This window comes from Phoenix dactylifera, chromosome 13, assembly GCF_009389715.1.
Source record: "Phoenix dactylifera cultivar Barhee BC4 chromosome 13, palm_55x_up_171113_PBpolish2nd_filt_p, whole genome shotgun sequence".
Lineage (NCBI taxonomy): Eukaryota > Viridiplantae > Streptophyta > Magnoliopsida > Arecales > Arecaceae > Phoenix > Phoenix dactylifera.
The window spans coordinates 10,668,173-10,686,443 of record NC_052404.1 but is presented as its reverse complement, the minus strand read 5'-3'; the positions used below and the strand labels follow the sequence as shown (position 1 = coordinate 10,686,443).

At 40.2% G+C, this 18,271-nt stretch overlaps 1 protein-coding gene across 7 annotated transcripts; it reads left to right on the top strand.

Moving 5' to 3' along the window:
• Positions 1-481: 481 nt before the first annotated feature.
• Positions 482-17,096, top strand: LOC103721910. 7 transcript variants are annotated; one of them, XR_003388486.2, is made up of 4 exons: positions 482-847; positions 957-5,171; positions 14,828-14,964; positions 15,575-17,096. XR_003388486.2 is itself a non-coding variant. In XM_008812298.3 (2 exons), the coding sequence occupies exon 2, from the start codon at positions 1,018-1,020 to the stop codon at positions 5,116-5,118; it is 4,101 nt and encodes a 1,366-aa protein (XP_008810520.2). In that variant the 5' UTR covers positions 482-847; positions 957-1,017; the 3' UTR covers positions 5,119-5,383. The 7 variants fall into 7 exon arrangements, 1 of the variants encoding a protein (XP_008810520.2); XR_606377.4 differs by lacking the exon at positions 14,828-14,964; XR_606375.3 differs by lacking the exon at positions 15,575-17,096 and having other exon boundaries at positions 14,841-15,292.
• The last annotated feature ends 1,175 nt before the right edge of the window (positions 17,097-18,271 follow it).

Below are 18,271 nucleotides of genomic sequence, written 5' to 3'. Positions count from 1 at the left end.
CAGCGCACGGGGTGGATGCATGGTCAGCCTCTTTTTTTAGGCCGGTCAACTGGTCCGGACCAGGCCTTCACATATACACTATAGCCATGGGAGGAGGGGCGTATTCATGGAATAATAAAAAAAAATTACTCCTCGGCGAACCATCCACGTGGCAGGATGCACGTGCTTAAATAGTATTTTACTGTAAGCCTATTCGTATTTCCCGGCGGTTACGAGTTTCCCGCGTGAGCTCAAACCCAAGCCGCGAGGAGGCCAGAACCCGCACCACCAACGGTGGTGATCTAACATCACTCCCGCTGTTAAAACCACCCGATCTCCAAATCCAACGGCTAGGTTTCCCTAATAACCGCCATAGACCAAACCCCACCCGCTACTGAATCCGAAACGTTATATTATTTGTCCGTCTCCGTTTCGGTGCTGGGTCGCCGTCCCACGGCCCCCACTCTGCCCCCCCTCCTTTCCCTTCGCCCGCGAACACGCCTTCCACCCCACCTCTCTTCCCCACTTCTCTCTCACCCTCTCTATTTGCCCCTTTCCTCTCTCTCTTTATATTTATTTCCCACCCCTATCCCCCTCCCCCACCCCATCCTCCCCTCTCTCTCTCCTCCTCGTTTTATTTATCCATCTGGGAACCTTCTCCTACGCTCCATCCGACGACCCACAGGCGCCCACGTCCTCGTCGTCTTCTTCGCCCGCCCCCCACGCCCCGTCACCCCCTTTCTATAAATACCCGCCCCGCCCTTATCCCCGTCTCCGCTTTGGCTTTCTAGGGTTTCCACTAATACGGCGAGACCTGGTGGAATTCTTCGATTTGGACGGCGGAATCCCTCGCGTTCGCGCCCTTTCGGTACGTCTCGCCGCTCCCAATCCCATCCTTCTTTCTCCCGATCGAAGCTAGGGTTTCTTTGTTTGATCTTCTTTTTCGGGTTTTGTGTTTGTTTTTTCGTCTTTTTAAGGTCTTTCTTGATGGGGAAAGATTGAGGAATCTGTGGTCGGTTGGTGTTTTCTTGGGGTGCCATGGCGATTATGAAGAATAGCCTTAGGGTTTCGAGGCTGGACGGTGATTCCTCGCCGGGGAGTCGGGGCAGTGTGTCGAGTGAGGAGGACGAAGAGGAGGTCCGGACTCGGAGTTCGGCGTCGGAGACTGATGGTGCCGATGTCTCGGATGTCGACTCTGGGATGGGATCCGACGAGTTCGATATTTCCGAGCTTGCTGAGGCCGGGACTGAGTTATGCCAAGTGGGGAACCAGAGCTGCAGCATCCCGCTGGAGCTCTATGATCTTCCTGACTTGGGGACGGTCCTCTCGCTGGAGACCTGGAACGACTGCCTCTCTGAGGAGGAGCGGTTTGCCTTGGCTGAGTACCTCCCTGATATGGACCAGGAGACGTTTGGCCGGACTCTGAAGGAGCTGTTCTCGGCGCAAAACGTCCACTTTGGGAGCCCGCTTGTCGAGCTGTTCAATCGGCTGAAAGCCGGGCTTTGTGACCCGAGGATTGTTCTTTACCGCCGGGGAGTGAACTTCTTTCAGAGGCGCCAGCACTACCATTACCTGTGCAAGTATCAGAATGCTATGGTGGGAAGCCTTTTCCGGATAAGGGATGCTTGGCAGAATTGTGCAGGGTATGGCATCGAAGAAAGGCTTCGGCTGTTGAATATTCTGAGGAGCCAGAGGCCTTTGTGTTATGAGAGGGATGGAGACATGGAGTCTGAGACGGATTCAGAGAGTGGGGATTCAGGTGATCGTTACTGGAATAAAAGGTTTAAAATGGATCGGCGGGCAGTGCAGTCATCAAGGCTTTCCTTTGATATCATGTCTCGTGGGAGTGGTATGCCTATGGAGCAGATGAAGATTGGGAAAGAAAACTCAAAGGGGGTGCTGAAGGTTGCCGCTCCCAAAGTCTCTGCCCAAAAGGAGTACTTGGGAGCAGCAGGTCAGTATCCCTCTGCTGCTAAGCATAGTGCGGAGGCAAAGACTAGAATGCCCATGTCGCTGTTATCTCTTCCCTGGCAGGATCAAGTTGCAGACTATGATTTGGGGAATTCTCAAAGGCCTAGACATCAGATGAGTGATGATCAGGATGATTTTGAGGAGAAGGGTTATGAGATGGGCTTGCAGGGAGGCTGGAATGCACTTTGTGGAAATGCGGCAACCAGGGCTAACTTGCTGAAACTAGGAAAGAAGAATGAATTGCGAAAAAGAGATGGCAGAGGTATATTTGGCGATGACGGCCCTGATGGTTATGATAGGTTGCCTCATTATCAAGGTAGGAGTAGGAATTCTGATCAGGCGGTCACTATAGCTTCTTATGATCATCGATCCCTTGATACCCTGAAGAAGTATTCTGAGGAGAGGACATATCCGGCCAGAGAGCGGCCTCAGCATCAACCTCTGAAAGGAAGTCAGGTGGACCAGTCAGCTGGCAGTCACCCCTTTCAGCATAACAAAATGCTTGAAGAAGCCATTTCCATGGACAGAGGCAAGAAATGGAAGGTTAGGGATGGGAATAAAACTGGCAAAAGTAGAGTTGGACACTATTCCAAGATCAAGTCTTATAAAACTACCCCAGCACAGATGGATGATTCATACTTCCACTCTGATCTTAGAGCCAAAACATTACAAGGAAAGATCAAGAATAAGTCTCCTCAGTATGAGGGAATGGGTATGAACGATGCAAGGGGCTCTACGATGTACTCCCAAAGTGAGGAGACGGAATCCGATTCATCAGACCAGGTTGAGGAAGATGGAGGTACTAATCATTCAGTGAGGAAGTTGGGGCATTTAAGTGGTGACCTGGAGGTCTATCACTTAGGAGTTGCTAAATCATTGTCTGATTCTAAAAAGGTCAACAAGCTCACGAAGATGGATCAAAAAGTGTATTCCCATTTTGCTGACAGAGCCACAAGCATTTGCACAAAAGAAGTAGAACCTTATGCTACAAAAGGGAAGCACAAGGGCAAAACGAATGAGCCCAATTACTTGTCTGATGTTAAATTGAAGAAGAAGGGCCAAATTCCAAAGTCCAATGAGAAGTTACAGCCATCATTACTCAAGATGTATAATACAGAGAAGAAGCGTAAGGGAATGATTGATCTGGAAACTTCTTCACAGAAGCCAGTTTATTTGCGTGATTATGGCAGGGGCATGTTGGCTGAGCATAAGGAGAATTTGGATGGAAGTTCCAGGTTACTGGGTAACCAGATGCGAGTTTACAAATCAGGGAAAGGAAAGCAACCTTCTGATGCTCTTACAATTGAGGCCAATCATTATGAAAGACCAAACATGTCCCTGTTAGAATGCAACTCTGTGAAGAAGAAAACAAAAGTGAAGGCTGAAGGTATGTGTGTTGACGAGCCAGATGAACCTCTTTACCAACAGTCTAGTCCAAAGCAGCAAATTGATGACCACAATGTCAAGAAGAAGAAGGGAAAAAGAAAAGCAGATGCTGCATCTGATTCTTTGATTGTGGCAACTTCTGAGCCGGTCATTCCAGAAAAAGGAACAGCAGACATAGAGCCAGAGGGAGAGTTGCAAAAGAAACCATTTACCCTGATCACACCTACAATTCACACTGGTTTTTCATTTTCCATCATACATCTTCTTTCAGCTGTCCGAAAAGCAATGGTTACTCCTCATGCAGAAGATTTGACAGTTATTGGAAATCATCATGAAAAGAATGTCGGTAGACTGATGAGAGAAGAGCAGAACAATTTGCTTCAAGTGGCCAATGGCACACAGGTGCTCCATTCTCATGAAAACATGGACGGATATACTTCAGAGCATGCTGGTCAGAATAAGTTACCTTCTCTTACAGTTCAAGAGATTGTCAATCATGTTAGATCGAATCCAGGAGATCCATGCATTCTCGAAACACAGGAACCACTTCAGGATTTAGTCCGTGGTGTACTGAAAATATTTTCCTCTAAGACAGCACCTCTAGGAGCAAAGGGTTGGAAGGCGCTTGTATTCTATGAGAAATCAAACAAAAGTTGGATGTGGATTAGTCCGGTTACTACTAGTTCATCTGATAATGATACTGTTGAAGAGACCTCTGCCGAAGCTTGGGGCATTCCCCACAAGATGCTGGTGAAGTTGGTTGATGCATTTGCTAATTGGCTAAAATCTGGGCAGAAGACCCTTCAGCAGATAGGAAGTCTTCCAGCGCCTCCAATATCAATGTTGTCAAACTTGGATGAGAAGGAGAGGTTCAAAGATTTAAGAGCCCAGAAGAGTCTAAATACTATTAGCCCGAGCTCTGATGAAGTGAGGGCATATTTCCGTAAAGAGGAACTTCTAAGATATTCTATTCCAGATCGGGCCTTCTCTTACACTGCTGCTGATGGGAAAAAATCTATTGTTGCTCCACTAAGAAGGGGTGGTGGCAAGCCAACATCAAAAGCTCGGGATCATTTTATGCTTAAGCATGATCGCCCACCTCATGTTACTATTCTTTGTCTTGTACGTGATGCAGCTGCCAGATTGCCTGGGAGTATTGGAACTAGAGCAGATGTTTGTACTCTTATCAGGGATTCACAATATATTGTTGAAGATGTCTCTGATGCACAGGTCAACCAAGTTGTTAGCGGGGCTTTAGACCGGCTGCATTATGAACGTGATCCTTGTGTGCAGTTTGACGGGGATAGAAAATTGTGGGTTTATCTGCATAGAGACAGGGAGGAGGAAGAATTTGAGGACGATGGTACCTCTTCCACTAAGAAATGGAAAAGGCCAAGAAAAGATGCTACAGATCAGTCAGACATGGGAACAGTTAATGATGGGAGCTATCATGCATCTGGAGATCCAGCTATGGGTGGTTCTACTGCCAGATATCATTATGATCCTGATCTTAATAATATTAAGTCATCATCCATCAAAGCAGGGGAGAAACCTGAACTTTATAATGATTTGAGGCCCGATGTGGAGAATATCCAGTCTTTTGTTGATTCTAAACCAGGTACCAGGAACCAAAGCAATTCACTGAGTTGGGAGGCTCCTGGGTTGAATCTCCTAGAGGAAAACAAAATGGTATGTCAAGAGAACTCCATGAATGAAGATTTTGATGATGAAGCTTTTAGCAGAGAAAAGCCAGTTGGGCTCATGAGTACAAGCTTGTTATGAAGAATGGATGTTCCATACTCAACATTTTCATGTTCCTTGCAGGATAAATCTAGGTAAAGTCCTTGAACCTACATGTGTTAGTACATCTCTGGCATGTTCCCTGTTCGTTACATCACCTGGTTATTCTGCTATAACTTTAAAATCATAATTTTGTAAAAAGACTAGTAGTGACTGATTTAAATGGGTGGTCCTATGGTTTTCTTCCTTGTTACTGTATTTATGGATCTGTCTTTATCATCTGAAAGACGGTATTGGCCCTAGTGTAGTTAATTTACAGCTGGCAATCTCTCTTTGAAATTCTTTTTTCTCATATTTGGACAACAGAGTGTGATGGCTAAGATTGTGATGTTTGTATGATGTTTGCTGTGTCGAATATATAAAAAAAGTAAATCAAGCTCACGAAATTAGGAAAAAAAAGATGCATAGGACCTTTAGTAAAAAGATAGCAAAAGGCAGCAGAAATTGCCAAGGCAATTATTGTTAAATAGACATACTGCTACTCAACAACATGTTCCTGCTTGATGCTTTGCATGCTGGAGTAAAGCTCATCTAACTTGAATATTTTCTTTTGTTTCTCTCAATATGCAACTTCTTGTAGATTTAGCAGAGACATTTATAAGTAATATATGAACATCTGATACATTTGTTCTTTCATTGCGAGGAACTAAACTTGTATATACTACGTAAACTCTTAGCTTATGCCATCATTAAGGGAATATTTTAATTATTCAATTCCTGTCCAGTCTTACCATATCAGAGCTTCTAAGTTCCAACTGAATAGTTTTTGGTTGCCATGATTGGATGGAGTTGGAAAGGTGGATGGGAATGAGATAATATAAAAAATTGAGATAAAAATTTTATGTATTTTTCACATAACAAATTGATTTTTGGGAATTGCCTTGTGCATTTCACTGCGCAGAGTCGCAGACCAACATTTTCACGCTCGAAGATTGTGAAAATTATTGTGATCGTTATAGAAAATAGTAGAGCATTTAAATGCCATAAACATGATCCCTGCCATAGCGAAGATGAAATTGGCATTTAATGAAGTTTTCTTTGCATACATCTTACTGCCCTGGTCAACCTGCTGTTCTTGCGACCCATGATATCATATCTACTTTCATACTAGTACTATTGACAAAAGTAACTCTGGCGTCCAAGACCTTTTGTGAAGGTGATAAATGGCTAGGAGGGGTATAATGGAGACTACAGACCCCTCAGGATTCAAAGGTAGATAAGCCAGCTGGGTGCAGGACAAAGTTACAAAACTATATTAGCTCATAGGCCTTAATCATTGTATTATCTGCTGCCATTGGCATCTTTCTAGTATTTTGAGAAGCCTATGAACCCCTTAGGTATCATTAAAGATAAGCTTAGGAAACTACTAGAGACACTAATGTGCCTTAGATATTGTCCCCGCTGCTAACCTATTGTTGACATCTATACTCTTTGGTCTTACCACCTGCAAATCAATGGTGATTTTGGAGTTGCTGAAATCTCTCACATCTTCACTTTGACATATATAACTATGTCTACTAAGGCTATGTTCATTAGGGTTAAAATATCTTGGGAAAGTTGGTCAACTATCCCATTGACCAACTTACCCATGTTCTCATGCTCTAGTCAAAAAAGTGAGGTTGCTAAGTTAAGTTTCCATGGCCAGCATTTACCATGAAATGGATGGAAATACTTACCCAACTAGGAGCTGAGTAAGTTGGCTTCCCATCAGTCGGGTAAAGTGGCCCTATTTTTTGATTTTAAAATGTCCCTCTTATGTTGATGCATTAACAAACCCTAACCTCTCACTTCCTCTCTTAGTCTGTAACAAACCCTAACCCAAGTAGCACCGTTGCAATTCCCAGCCAATTTTCTGCCAAAAGATCAGCAGATTCCGGTGAGTCTTTCATATTTCTCACTTAAAATCTCCTTCTTTTTCTTTTAACCGGCGAGATTTATGTTTTTTCTTGCCAGCGATTATGGGTGTTCTCGGTTTGTTTTTCTCAAGTTACATTTCACATTGTCTTGGGGTACTAAAATTTTCATTTTTTTTGTTTTCATCAAATTTGACTGTGTAAATCTTGTATTGATCTCCAGATTTGTTGTTGTGGTTCATACTAATTTGGGTAATGTAATTTTTTCTTCTAACTTTTCAGTCATCAAAATTTAGCTGTATCAGTTTGGGTATGTATTTGATATTGTTGCCTCTTATGCAATGGTACCGTTCTTCGAATAGTTTGGAGTCTGGGGGCCTTGCTAGCTAGGGATGAATTCAGTCAATTTTTTCCTTTCTTTTTCTTATCCGTGTTTAATTGAATGCATTTTTGACTGTTTTGTTGTGCTCTTGTTCCATCTAGCCTCTCCAATTTTGTATGGGCCGAAAACTTTTTTTGGTGCGAGGAAATTGGGCTTCAATCACGAAGGGGCATTGCATAATACTGTGCAAATTGGGCCTAGAAGTATAGATACTATAGGAAAGATGAATAGATCTTAGCAACTTACCTGGAAAGTTGTAATGTAAAAGAACATGGGTAACAAATTCCGGAGCCACTTTCCAATATATAAAAGAACGTGGATAAATTATTTTACCGTCTAAGTGTTGCTTGGGTAATAGTTATTCAAGAAAATGCTGATTCTTGGTTAAGTTTCATGCCCCCAAAGAGCGAGCCTTAATGGTAAATTAAGATGGCAAATGCTTGTAGAATAATGGAACTGGGGCAACACTTCATGATCATCAAAATTAATGTTCCATGTTTTTCTTTTCTTTTTTTAATTACAGAAATTAAAGAGTTGTCAATCGACACGAGCAAATTTTATTGACCTGTTAGAATTTCACAATCACAATGGATCTTCTCTACATGCTACGACTGTGATCTCATTATTGTTCTTTTCTTCTTCCAAATGACAATCTCTTCATATATGCTTCTGAAGATCAAAACCTAATTTTACAGTTGTTGTCTTCTGTGTCCCATTCCAACTTGTATGTGACCTAACATTTTGTCTTCTTCAACCTATTTCAACTTTTATTTTACTTATCATTTTGGTCTTAGATTTTTGTAGGTGTTGGAGGACATTACTATTTTGCTGTATTAGTGATTGCATGATTGTGTTGGTTTCTTTAACATTTCACTTATCATTTCGGTCTTAGCTTTTTGTAAGTGTTGGAGGATGTACTATTTTTCTGTATTAGTGAATGTATGATTGTGGTGGTTTCTTTAGCATTTCTGATTAATAATTTGTTTGTGGACAAGCAGGTATTAGTAACTTAATGCTGTCAAACGTTTTTGCAATATTGCTGATTTTTCCTTCCATTCCTCTTTTATGGATGGTTTCAAACCTTCTGTTATTGAAAATTTGTATGTGTTCACTTTTCATGCCATCGTAGTCTCCTGCAAGATCAAGGAAAAAGCTTACCTTGCTAAATTCATTGAACAATTTTATCGCTTGCCTCCTTAAATCCAATCTCATAGCAACTTTGTTTCTTATTTGAAAGAATTATAAGTATCATATGAAAATTTAGGTCCTATAAAAATAATGAAACATAACTAATCATACTTATTTAAATCATATTTTTATTTTTCTCGGTTGCTAATGTGTTTTGCATTTTCAAATTCTGTGTTAGTTTCTTTTGGTTTGAAAATGAATTAGATTTTTGGAGTATGCCATGTTAATTCTGAAACCTTGCATTTTGAGCAGGCCTATTTATCCAAGGTTTATTTCATCCAAAACTAATGCTTATTACAAAGTTCCAATCTACTTAAACCTATATTGAAAAGCAAGAATATATGTCAGAGCAGATTTCCTTGATTTTGTTTTTGACTTTTTTTTATAATCCATAGAATATGACAATAACTACTTAAATTCTGATTTCTTCCAGATTTTAAGTCTACTTTCCAATAAAGTTCATTATAGAAAGATGATATCATTTGATGGGTTGGGAGGGAGGATATCATTTGATGAGTTGGGAGGCTCTGCTGGGACAGCAAGGGTTATGAAAGTCCTAGTTTTAGTGGTTATAAATTAGACAAAAACGTTACACAAGTGTTGTCAAAATGTTCAAGTAGAGGCTAATCTGGACCTGTGTAAGATGGTCTAAGTGATCAAAATGTTTGCAATTTGTACATTAGAGTTTTCTCTTTTTTATGGATGTTATCCTGTGAAATCAAAATAAGGTATCGAGATAATAAAATGTATGCGTTTGTTTGCTTAGGCTAATAGCACTATTCAAAATCTGCTTCTATTACCCTTGCAGAATTGTTGTGGACTTGTAAGTCTAACAAAGGAGAATTCCGATATAATTGGACTTTGTGCTTCATTTTCTCTATTTACCTTTTTGTTTAGGAAAGGAAGGTAGGTACTAACCTGTCTGAACTTCTGACTTTGTTTCCTTCACATCTCTATGAACAAAGCGAACTTCCTACATGGATTCCTCGTATTGTTGCTTTCTCCAAATGTAGCAAGCGAGATTATATTGTGGTTTGTCAACAGCGATCATGCTTTCGTTCCGTCCTTTTGTAATTTCATATACCAGGGCTGGTAGCATAATTAACTCGCGTATACCGATCTTCATCAATTGTCTGACACATATTAAATGAAATAATGACCTCAAAAATGTCCATTACAATAAATGGTAGTTCTCTTGGTGTCATTCAACTGATTAACCTTTAGAATCTGAACTGGGGGATTTGGAAATGGATGAGGTGGTATTCAACTCAAGGATTTTTCTTCCCCTCCCCCCTAGGGGTACCCAATCTAGTTTTGTGATAGGAGTATGAGAATTAACATTCAATCTACCATAAATGGTGAAGTGGATAGACCTTGTGGTGTTAATTTTTACATAAATCTTCATGTGAGAAGCTTCTTTCATCTTTGTCTTTGGCCATGAGGTTGATTTTGGATTAGCAACTGCAAATCCAGGTAGTTCTTCAACCTCAATTACATAAAGCACTTTATATTCAAATATTCCTTTGTTTTTGAGTAATGTGCTCATCGAAGCTTCCAACACTTGTGCCTGGCAATTTCATATGGCATCCAATAACTTTTGAATTTATGCTTGTATGTTTCTTCCCTTACTTCTGCTTGTATTTTCTCCTCTTTGCTCTCCTCTTTTCAATGTTTTCTTTATCTTCACTAGCAATTTATATCATGCTGATTGTGCTGACAATGTTAACTTGATCAGCTTCAACTCCCTACTGGTATTCTTATGTGCTAGCATATGTATTTTATTAAGATAGTGATCTGTTAATGGAAGTTCCCATTAGTGATGGTATTTTCTGCAATCTAGCAGGTAATCCTGAATTGTGGATATGAACTTTGGATGGAAAATTGCCACGAGATTTAATTCTTTCTTATTGTGCTACCTTTTTGTTGGAAATAGTTGAGACATTGTGGTTAAAAATGTGGAAATGTCATAGAATGGAATGTTGTTTGATACTTACTGACTTCGAAAAATAATATCATACAATATTTTTATAACTATAGAGAGTATGTAGGTCTCTAGCTGATATAGCCAATCAAAGCCAAGATATGTGGTTGGCAAGTGACATAACTTCTTGTTTGATGATGAGAAAGGAAAAATTGGGTTAATGTGTGACCATCTATATGCAGAATATGATTCTATGAAACAGGAAACCATCACGAACATGTTGTTGTTTTGCCTTGTGATTAAGGGGACTCACCCTCATACTTATCTACAAATCATTGTTAATACTCCCATATCTGTTGGAGTGATACAGGAGATGGTGTTCAAGTTGGTCCCGTTTACAAGCTGATGGAAAATACAGCAGGGAGTAATTTTGATTGGTGGATGCTATCATTGGAGACATGGAGAGCTTGCTAATTATAAGTCCATCATTCCCTTTGCTTTTGTGTCACCTTAAATTTATCTTCAATAAATATGAGATAAGAAGTCTGGAAAGGGGAGACCATAATTAGAACAGATATTACAAGAATATACAGAAGGGTGCCTGGATAATATCCTTTTAACACTGCATGAACTCTCCATGAGTTTCTGTTAACTATATCTTTTATGGTGTCCATAGCCCTCTTTTAACTAGCATTAGGTGCCTCTTGGTAAAATTTAATCATAGCCAACATGCTTCCTTGCATCCATATATCATCATCTTAACATATGAGTATATGGTCCTTGGAAGTTAAGAATGCTTTATCATTCACCTCTTAACATATGTGAACCCTATGTTAAATTTTTGGCTAAGACAACTTTGGAGAGAGAAGGCCTCTCATGTAACTGAGGAGGGTAGTTTCAAGAATGAGTGACCTACCACTGCTTCCAAAATAGGAAGCAGCCTTTAAAGTCCCAGACTTGGAAAGTATCTAATAGGAAGAGGGAAGATTATACAGTTTGGAGAGAGAAGGCCTCTCATGTAACTAAGGAGGGTAGTTTCAAGCAGGGTCAGAGGAACCGATACCGGGCACTGTACCGGTTCTCCAGCAGAACGAGTTGGTATGGGCCGTCCCAGGCCCGTACCGAGAGAGAGCACCTGCCGGAGATGGAGGAGAAAAGAAAGAGAGAGCGAGCGAGGTAGGGAGGGAAAAGGAGCAACGGCGGACGTCGGTGGAGGGCCGCGGGGGGCAACGGAGGCCATGGCAGCTGAGGCCGCAGTTTCAAAATAGGGGAATTGGCTGCGGCTAAAAAATTTGAAGATTTTTAAGTGAAGGCATTTTTTTTAAAAATCTCAAATTTTTTTAATTTTCGGATTTTAAGTGAAGTCAGTAAACAATTTGCCGACTTCACTTAAAAATTTTCAAATCTTTTAGCTGCGGTCGGTTTTCCTATTTCGAAAGAAATAGAGGACTTGGCCGCGGCCTCCGCTGGCATCCGCTGCCGTTCTCTTCTCCTTCTCTAACACTGGCAGCGTGCTGGTTTTAAAGCCGAAACCGTACCGGTGAGCCATTGGTATGGATCGGAATCGGCGGAACCGTCCGGTTCGGGACCGTTCCGCAATCCATGGTTTCAAGAATAAGTGACCTACCTCTGCTTCCAAAATTTGAGCTCGTGCAATGGTGCAACCTTCAAAGTCCCAAACTTGGAAAGTATCTAATAGAAAAAGGGAAGTATATACAGTTTGACATATGGGACTAAATTCCAAGGCAAAAAATAATTAGTTAAAGAGTTAAATGGACACAATATTTGTGTCTGTATACTACAATAGGAAATTAGACTTTCAAATTTTGAAATCCTTTATCGAGATTTATTTTTCAATTCTCCTAAAATTCACTTGAGCCCCCCACCCCTCACACACATGCAAAAAAAAAAAATCTTATAGTTTCTTTCTCTTCATTTCATCGACATTCAAAATTAGAAGAAAACAGAATATAGGGTGCCCAAATATAAATGTTTAATCAAGATTCTGTTAATAAAATTATATCTCATCAAACCATAATATGGGCACCTTGTGTCTGTTCTATTCAAATTAGGATTCTGGCCACTTATTGTACATTTCTTCTTTTATGGTCTGTTGTACTGCCCTGTACCGTCCTGTACAGGGTGTATCATACCGTACCGGAGGAAAATTGGTACAAAACATACTTTCAAGTCGGTACAAGCTCCATACTGCCCGTACCGAGGCATACCACCCTATACTGAGGTGTACTAACCTGTACTGAGATGTATCGAGGTGCGTACCGGTCCGTACCTAGGCGTACTGAGATAAAAATTGAGAAAAATGGTTAGAAAGTTATTTTGGTATAGAGGTGTACTATACTATACTATAACGAACCGATAAGGTATCGATGCAATACCCGGTACCGAGATTGCGGACCTTGCCTTCTATATGCATTCTTTTTTTTTTTAATTTAAGAAAGTAGGGGCGAAAGTGGATCGGATAATATCCGTCGGGATCTATTTTTGTATCCGAAACTATCAGGATATGGATCGAAATTTGAGCATCCGATTAATATCCGGTCCGTATCCATATTCGTCAAAGAAAAATGGATATGGATATGGATAGACAACTATCCGGTCCGTATCCGAATATCCGATTTCATTTGTAACCCTTTTTAATTTTATGTAGTACTCATGAACTTTTAAGAAAAATAAATAACCACATTAATATGCTATTAACTTGATTTATCATCCACTTAGTAATATCTTTGATTCTGTGATCATAAAGTTTAATTATTTGATTTATATCCATACTTTCGGTATCCAATTTGTATCCATATCTGTTTAAAACAAATATGGACATAAATTTTTTCATCCGACTAACATTCATATCCGTATCTATATTCGTCAAACAAAACAAATATGGATATGAATATACTAGTATCCGATTCTTATCCGATCTGATTTCAGCCCTAGAAGAAAAAGATGTGGAAAAGTAAGTCAATAAAAAAACAAAAGCGTAATGATTAATTCCAAATACACGATTGCTTGATGGGATAACATCGAGCCATCTTGTCTCCTTTCTGTTTTATTTTTTTTTATTTTCTCATTTTTGTTTTTATGTATTTTTCTCAGTGTATTTAATATCATTTTTGTTTTTATATTATTTTATTTTTATGCTTATATTCAATTATCTTTATGCTTTTGGTTTTCTATATTCAGTGTTTTGCTTTGAAATCCTCTCCTTTGACATGCATTGCATATGCCAGCTTCCCAGCATTCATTAACAGAATGAGTTATGTAATGAATCCGTGCATGCACCTTGGTTATAAACTAAGAGCTCAGAAATGCTGTCATGTGGAATTATTGGTTGAAACCTGGTTGTAACAACACTATTGACTGTTCTCATGCAGGGCTGGATTCTGAATCAGACAATGGAGAACAGACCTGCAGTAAAGGTTTTTGAACTTGGGATTGGTAGTTTCAGTTGAGATTAGTTGTGTACAGAGGAGGATGACTAAGATAGCTAGATATTTCCATACGATTTTTAACCTGCGAAATTTGGAGATTGTTGTGGAAAGTTTTCTAAGGGGTTGTTGGATAAATTTCTAATAATTCGATTTACTTAGAAATCATATACCCTGGTAAAAGTTCTTTAATTTGTGCATGATCTCAGGCCATTATTCCTCAGCTTAGTTGTCCGATGCAACTGTAACTCATTTTACTGTAACATGCCCAGCATATGTTAGTTCAGGGGATGTAGCTAAGCTAAGAGCAGTATGTATGTCCATATTCATGTGCCGCATTATGTTGAATAGTATGTTATGATTATGGTACCCCATGGTTACTAAAACTTTACAGCTCAGAGTCTGACATATAAGGAGACAAAAGCTCATTGGTTATGGTTGCATAATCAAGTACAGTTGCTGGCTCTAATAACTTTTGATAGATCCAGGTTGCTTTATGCGCTTCAGCAAATATTATGCTCGGAAGAGGAACTGACAAGAGAGCTTTGTCTATAGGAAAGTAATAACATGGTCATAAAGTCAAATAAATTTCTCACCACCTTTTTCACTACCAAGTCTCACAAGTTGCCTCATGGAAAACTGGTTCTAACACACACACACACAAAAAAAAAGAAGAAAAATCTAGTTTAATTTAGAAAAGTGTCATTGTCATTCTTTAGTATCGCGTTGACCTCCTTCAGGAAATGATAAAGATTGCTTTTCTCATTCTTTTAATTCATTTTCTCATGTTACTGAGATAATGCACTCAGCTCCTTCTTTCCTCACTGCTCGTAGGTAGAGTTTATCCTGTTTATGCTTCTCTACATATTTCCACGCGACTTTTAACAGTGTGGATCATCAGTTATTTTTCACAGGGTGAGAATGCCATCAAGTGTACTTTGCACTACTGGCTTGCTTCAAGTTTCAAGTGTGGGTTTAATATGCTCACAAAATATAAATTTTCGCTATTTGGCCCATTGCAAGACATGGAGATTCAAGGTGTGGCTCTCTACATGTATATTCCTTTACGACACTGTAACATACATACTGCAATTGTTGAGGCTTGGAGGTTTTCTACATGTCTCAACAAATGCTTCATGCTTCAAAAAAAATATTTATCCCATCAGAAAACACCTACATTCTTTCAACTTGAAGAGGAATGCTATAGACTTCAATGCTGCGAAAGGTTGTGAACTTTGTCAAGCCATCGCGACACCCAAAACGGCTCAATGAAAAATGATAAGCATCTTCAGATTTTTCCCCTCTTCTTATATGTTTGTCAAAGTTCCCACTTTTAAATGGTATATGACGAAGCAGTATTACGTTCCATGGTTTATATGTTTGAAATTAATTGAGCGTTTACTGCCTGCTGAGTTGCCTCACAATGACCGTTTGATTGGTGTTAGCTATTAAAGATTATAAATGCTTCTGTTATATTGTTCCTTATTATTTTCTCTTTATTAATTTTTCTTGCAAGGAAAAAGGGTGCATGTGAACTTAAAAAGAGGCAATTTGTTTCTTGGATTTGTCATACTTGTCAGACAGACTGCTGGAAAGACCATAGCTTTGATTCTCTTCAACATTATCTATTTTTTTTGTGGTACTGCAGGATCAGCAGGTTTTTGGATTTCTTTTATGCATCCTCTTCTTCATATAACTGAAAAAACCATCATATGCAGAGGGACATTAAGCTGATTGCTAATGCTTTGCTCCATCTGGAAAAAAAGATCCTGTGTTAGAGTAAGGTCTTGACAATAGCTTAATTAGAGAAGGGGCCTAAAGTCGATCACCATTCCTGTTTCCAAAACTTGTGGTTCCTGAGGGTCATACAACAGTTGCTGCCAAAATGGGGATCGTTGGACTACTATTTCCAGGATAGCAGCTGTTATACAAGTTTCTGGGTTCATCAGGATGGTGTTTATGGGAGCATGCTTCGAAAGATAGCTGCTGTCAGTGTATGGAAACATTCTTTTCGATCACCTGCTGGAAAGATGGATCTTGGATAACGGTGGGAAGGTGGAACATGAATGTTGGAGCTGTGCCTTTTTTTTTTTTTGGAGAAAAAGGGAAGGGCACCGCATATGTTTCCCCAGGAAAGAGCACAAGGGGCAAAAACTAGTGCCTATGGAATTAGCATTGACAAGTATCTGTAAGGGAGATGGGAAGCTGGAGAACCATGCGCAGGAGTCAGTGAAGCATGGCCCCCGGAGGGCAAGGAGGTTGGCGTAAACGTGGGAGGCAGTGAAAGAGGAGGAAGCCTTAGCAGTGGCCTTGATCTGACCTAAATTGGGGTGCTGTGAATCTGAGACCCATCGATCCATGCAAATATCATGGACAAATCTCCCTCCAACCAAATCCTCGTAGCCTTTAGTTGTTGAGCAGCCATTTTCAGTCAGCGCGCAAGCAGCTGTTAACTCTGCCAATGGAACTGAGTTGGTGTATATATGCAGGTGATCTGCTGCCATCAACTTTCCTTAATGATTCCGGTTGACAAATAAAGCACCGGCATCTTAGTCGGCCCCTGGGCGAAATTAATACTTTACACAGCATAGTTGTGGGATGACCGAACAACAGAAATGGTCGAGGTTGCAGCGGCGGACTCATACAAAGGAGTAACAATCACCCCAGATGCCGGATTCAGAAGGGTGGGTTTGGCTGTGGGCATCACGGAATTCAAGAGGCCAGATCATTGCATGGTGAAAGAGGGGGTTAGCATCTTGCCTAAAATTCTCGTCGTTCTTGTTCCTCCACGACCACCTTGATAAATATTCAAGTTCCGATTGGAGGTGAACCATTTGTTTGCTGCTAGCCGTCCTTTACCAAAAATCTGTAGCACGTGTCCAGCATTGTATATCATTGAATTTGCCTGATTGCCAGGCTAATTGCCATACCTCCTGAAAGTTGGGACGGAAGAAGAGGTGATCGATTCTTTCATCAGCCAATCCACACCAGGGGCATATGCCGTTGTTTGTACCAACCGCTAGATATATGCAAGCATTCCTAAGTAAGGTTTAGGAGGGTTAGATTTACGCAATCTTACCTATGAATAACTATTTTCATGTTTCTAACCTGTGATTTTCAGATTACTATGGAGCGATTTTATTATTTTGGAAAAGTTCCCCTTATAAAGATTGAGGATGAGGAGTATCGGTCTGACCTAATTAGCAGCAGTAGTCATATCTGACCTTCTTAATGATGAATTGATTTCTCCTTTGGGCTTAAATAACGGCCTATGTCATCAACAAAAACTAGGGCTCATTTGGGTCGCCGGAAAAGAAGGGGGAAAAGTGTGATCAACGGGAAAGTAATGAAATGCCTCTTATTTGGTTGAAGTTTTCAAAGAAGAGATGGAAAAATTGTATTTTTATAGGAATATAGTTTCCACATTTTATGGAAAAGTCTTTCCCACGAGAAACATGGAAAAGTTACTTTTTCATGAGGCGGGAATCACTCCATTTTTATTTTTTTACAAAAAGATCCTTCAGCATTAAAGAAGCATTAAAGGTCTAATTTTTATTAAGGGTATAATAAAAATTATACATAACTTTTCCAGAAAAGTGGATGGTCAACCAAATATAAGCACTTTGGAAATCTGCCACTTTCCATGGTCAACCAAACATGCCAAAAGTACTTTTCTAGGCATTCTCTTCCTGAGAATCTGCTTCCCAAGAATCATATTCTTAGGAGGGAGGAAAAATATTTCCCATAAACCAAACGAGCCCTAGGAGTGATCGAATACCCTCTACATTTTGGATTATGGCCCACCAAGTTAACTCCGATGTTAGTGCCTCCGTCCACATTTCAGCCTTATTTAAGCCCCGACGGAAAGATCAAATCATCATTAAGAGTACCGTTTGAGAGCCAGCCGTCCGCCAATTGTCTTTTATTTTATTTTATTTTATTTATTTTTTATTTTTTGAGTGGACCATCCACCAATTGTTGCAAATGTTACAGCTTGAGTTACATCCACCACAACCCGTTACCATTGGCCTAGCCGAGGCGGACTCCAGTGATCGCTGATGGTTGCTGCTCGCGCTCCCCCATATTCTGCTGCTTGTTCCGGTTTACGCTGCTCCTGCTGGGAATATTTGGTGCTCAACCCTCTCTACAAATACAGTCACCATCATAATCAAGAGTGGCAGATGGCCAAATTGCAACACTCCCAGAACTCTACCTCGAAGCTTCGCCCAGTTGGAGCGGTGCTAATTTTACATCGGAACGCACGTGTGATCTGTGACAATGTAACGTAGTTACTTCTGCACGGACAAATCGATGCTCCTACATGACTCACCAATCTGATTATCAA

Coding starts and splice junctions, on each gene's coding strand:
- LOC103721910 (XM_008812298.3), top strand. CDS start 1,018: ATGGCGATTATGAAGAATAGCCTTAGGGTTTCGAGGCTGGACGGTGAT.